This window comes from Otolemur garnettii, unplaced genomic scaffold (genome assembly GCF_000181295.1).
Source record: "Otolemur garnettii isolate 467f Iridium unplaced genomic scaffold, OtoGar3 scaffold00055, whole genome shotgun sequence".
NCBI lineage: Eukaryota > Metazoa > Chordata > Mammalia > Primates > Galagidae > Otolemur > Otolemur garnettii.
This window is the reverse complement of record NW_003852450.1, coordinates 8,655,633-8,660,382: the sequence shown is the minus strand read 5'-3', so window position 1 is coordinate 8,660,382 and position 4,750 is coordinate 8,655,633. Positions and strand designations below refer to the sequence as shown.

General features: G+C 39.7%; 1 protein-coding gene across 1 annotated transcript in view; it reads right to left on the bottom strand.

Moving 5' to 3' along the window:
- KIF14 (kinesin family member 14) overlaps nucleotides 1-4,750 on the bottom strand; it is a 67,134-nt gene that overhangs the window by 41,281 nt on the left and 21,103 nt on the right. The window contains exons 10-11 of the mRNA XM_012806613.2: nucleotides 3,317-3,419; nucleotides 1,445-1,605 (exon numbers count right to left, since the gene is read on the bottom strand). Coding sequence (XP_012662067.1) covers nucleotides 1,445-1,605; nucleotides 3,317-3,419 — 264 coding nt within the window. The remainder of the gene's footprint in view (nucleotides 1-1,444; nucleotides 1,606-3,316; nucleotides 3,420-4,750) is intronic.

The window sequence follows — 4,750 nt, the reverse complement described above, 5'->3', positions numbered from 1 at the left end:
AAAAGCAACAAAGCAAGGTTGGTCCAGCCCATACTATTATTCTTGATTCCTCCTCCCTCATTCTCTTTAGTCATCAAGGCTTGTTGATTTTATCTCCTTTATATTTCTCTCCTACCTAACCATACTATTCTTATCTCACTTCAATAGCTTCTTAACTGCATTTGCAGCCTGTAACCTTGCTCTATTTCTAATCCATTTTCTAGACTTGGGTCATGCTGATCTCTCTAAAAATGTGATTCTGATCATGAGTGTCTCATTTCTATGTAATTTTTTTAATGGTTCTCCTATCCTTTCTTTTTTTTTTTTTGTAGAGATATAGTTTTACTTTATTGCCCTTGGTAGAGTGCCATGGCATCACACAGCTCACAGCAACCTCCAACTCCTTGGCTTAGGCAATTCTCTTGCCTCAGCCTCCCAAGTAGTTGGGACTATAGGCACCTGCCACAACGCCCGCCTATTTTTTTTGTTGTAGTTTGGCCAGGACCGGGTTTGAACCGCTACCCTTGGTATATGGGGCCGGCGCCCTACCCACTGAGCCATAGGTGCTGCCCCTGCTTCCCTTATCCTTTAAGATAAAGTCTAAACTATTTAGCATTTTGTTTATGTAGATTTTAGCATTTAGTTTACAAGAAAGATACCACTTAAGCCAGAAATACTACAATATTGCATGAATTAGGGCAAAAAAGGAAAGGAAAAACAAAAGTTTTTCCTTAGTCTTCCTCTGGCTCTTGGGACTCTGCTCTAGGAGACATTTTCTCACCCTCTAGCAGCCTTTGCTGATCACTGTGGGGGGCCAAGTGTCACCCCATAAGCTTTTACATCATACAGTGCACTGTCAGAGTACTGTCATAAATGTCTGCCTGTCAGTCCCATAGATGATGAATTCCTTTAGCATAAGAGCTAAATTTCCATTATTATTCCTCTTATCCCTTCCAAAATTGCTTTGAAGGGTGGACTAGGTGGTACTTGGTACAGTGACAGACACATAATAGATGCACAATAAATGTTTGCTGAATGAACGGATATACCAAGATAACAAATCACATCACTAGAAACCAGCACCCATGGCTCAGCGCCTGTGGCTCAACTGGCTAAGGCGCCAGCCACATACACCTAAGGTGGCGGGTTCGAATCCCCAGCCCAGGCCTGCCAAACAACAATGATGGCTGCAACCAAAAAATGGCCGGCACTGTGGCGGGCGCCTGTAGTCCCAGCTACTTGGGAGGCTGAGGCAGGAGACTCGCTTGAGCCCAGGAGTTGGAGGTTGCTGTGAGCTGTGAGGCCATGGCACTCTACCCAGGGGGATAGCTTGAGGCTCCGTCTCAAAAAAAAGAAAGAAACCAGCACCCAGAGCTAATTACTAGGGACTAGCACAGTGTGATTAACTCATTGTTCCAGACCTCTCTCATATGCTTACTATTTTCATATCCACAATAATACTTACTGTGATCTCTGCGCCAGGAGCAACTCATTTTTTGCAAATTCAAAGTCTTTTGGACCTTCACTTATAAGAGTATCTCTACTGGATGGTCTTTTCCCTTTCTGGACTTCTACTGGATGATTAAATCTAAAATAATGGTCTCCACCAAGAATTACCCGATCACCCTAAAACACACACAAAAAGTTACTTCTTAAGGTAAATGTGAACCAAAATTACATGTGAAAAATAACTGTGCTCAAAATAGTCTAGTATTACTAATGATAAACATAAAAATCACAACAACTAACATTTATTACTTTCTATATGTCAAAGACTACGTTAAGTACTTTACATATAATCATATAAGGTCAGACAATTAAGCTCTCAAATTCATCCTACATGACGTACTACATACCTTATTGCTGAATATCCCTGCAATCACCTTTGAGTATACACCTTGGAAAGCGATGCACTGATGCCAGCACCTAGTCCACCCTTCAAAGCAATTTTGGAACTCTTTTTCTGGAATGGCCATCAGAACTGTTGTCATATGAGTTTTGACAATTAAGTTAGCAAACTCATCCTAGAAAAAGTGCTTTGAAGGGTGAACTGTGCACTGGTGTCAGTGCATAGGTTCCCAAGGGGAGTATTTCGAAAGTGACTATAAGTGATATTCAGCAATGAGGTATGTAGCACTTTTTCTAGGATGAGTTTTTGAACTTAATTGACCTTATATGTACCAATATGAGTGTATACTGACACAAACTTAGACAGCATAGCCTACACCACACTATAGCCTATTGCTTTTAGGCACAAAGCTGTACTGAATTCCATACATAATTGTAACATAAACACAAATATTTATGTATCTAAATATACCTAAATATAGGAAAGGTGCAATAAAAATATGGTATTATAATCTTATGCAACCATTGTTATATATGTGGTCCATCATTGACCAAAACATATGATGCATAACATATGATGCAAAACATATGATGCATAACCGTATATTATCTCATCACAAATAAGATACATACTATTATCCCAATTTTAGGAATAAGGAAACTAAAAAGCACAAAGCTTAATAATTTACTTACTATTTGCAGATACAGTTCTAAGAACTATACACAAATTTCATTTAACCCTTTACTATTCCAGAAAGCCAAGATATAGCAAGTGATGATATGTGTTAGTTTGCTTGCAACATATTGGATAATGTCCATTCTCATGTTATAATAATTATTATTATTATTTTTAGACAGAGTCTCACTTTGTCACCCTCGGTAGAGTGTCATGGCGTCACAGCTCACAGCAACCTCTAGCTCTTGGTCTTAGGAGATTCTCTTTCCTCAGCCTCCCAAGTAGCTGGGACTACAGGCGCCCGCAACAATGCCCAGCTATTTTTCAGTTGCAGTTTGGCCAGGGCCAGGTTCAAACCTACCACATTTGGTATATGGGGCTGGTGCCCTACTCTCTGAGCCACAGGTGCCAGCCACCTATTGTAATTATTAATAATGCTCTCAAAAGTGCCCTGACTTGGGTAATATTATTCAATCACCTAATTAAATAACTTGCCAAAGGTCACATAGCAAATGGCAGAACCAGGGTTTTAAGTCTGGACTAATTCCAAAGCCCTGCTCTTTATAGGATATATAAGGATGCTGTCAGTGGTCAGTTCTTCAAGTGCTAGTTCATAATAACAAATTTTATCCTTGTACAAAGGAAGGCAATTAATGGGAAAAAGAATTTTTGAAATGGAAAAGTCCTTAATTTAGTTCAACTCCCTTAACTTACAGAGGAGAAAACTGAGACTCAGAAAAATTAAATGAGAGAAATTAAATGATTTGCCCCAAATCAAAATAGATTCTTATATCATAGCATCCATCAACTTACATGATGTAATACTGTGGGTTCCATAATACATTTTCCATTTACATATGTCTTTGCTTCCCCAACTGGTGTGATACTCACTGTCCCACCAAAATTTTTAAGTGAGCTGTCAAGATAAGAAGCACATTGTTACAATTACAGGACACACTAAAAAGTAAGAAAAAGGTAAAATGGGATAATCCTGCTTGGGTTATTCCTTTGGTGTTAAGGTTCATGTCAATACATTAAAAATAACTTTAAATTATTTAATTTTCCTTAAAATAAATTTTGAACTATGGTGAAAAATATCTGGCCTCTCTAGCTATTCTATCTACCAGTGCTGGAAAAAAAATTAATTATATTTATTTTGATTATAACTTCTTTAAACAAAGAAAAGCCATTCCCCCAAAATAAAAACAAAAAAGAAAACAAGTTCAAGGAAAATAAACCACTAAAATATTAATAATAGTTTCCACTAAAAGGAACAGTCTTTTTTTCTGTAGAAACAGAGTCTGACTTTATCACCCTCAGTAGAGTGCCATGGCATCACAGCTTACAGCAACCTCCAGCTCTGGGCTTAGGAGATTCTCTTGCCTCAGGCTCCTAAGTGGCTGGGACTACAGGCATCCACCACAATGCCCGGCTATTTTTTTGTTGCAGTTTGGCCAGGTTTTTGTTGCAGGGCTGGGTTTGAACCCGCCACCCTTAGTATATGGGGCCAGCGCCCTACTCACTGAGCCACAGGCACTGCCCAGGAACAGTCTTAAGTGCTTTTAAAATTTTTTTCTAAGTTTCTGATTTTATAAATGAGCTTTAATAATGGAAAAAACATCAAACACTTTTACCCTCATGAAAAGCAGAGTACCGGCTCAGAGCCTGTAGCTCAGTGGTTAGGATGCCAGGCACAAGCACTGGGGCTGGTGGCTCTGAACCTGGAATGGGCTTGCTAAACAACGACAGCTACAACAGAAAAACCAAAAAATAGCTGGGCGTTGTGGTAGGTGCCTGTAGTCCCAGCTACTTGGGAGGCTGAGGCAAGACAATCACTTAAGCCCAAGAGTTGGAGGTTGCTGTGAGCTGTGACACCACAACCATCTACTGAGGGCGACATAATGAGACTCTGTCTCAAAAAAAAAAAAAGCAGAGTACCACAGAGGAAAGAAAGGCATGATAAAGCATACCCCTCAGTTTAGGTAATTAACTAGACCCTGAGTGTAAGATGATACTGTGGAGAATCAGCAATAAATGCTACATATTCCTTTGAATTTTTTATTTAGACAATAGGAAAGAAACTCCAAAGTCCAATTCATCTTTGGATTAACTGGATAGAAGAAAAGAAAAAACTGGCTGGGCGCCTGTGGCTTAAGCGGCTAAGACGCCAGCCACATACACCGAAGGTGGCGGGTTCTGATCCCCAGCCCGGGTCTGCCAAACAACAATGATGGCTGCAACCAAAAA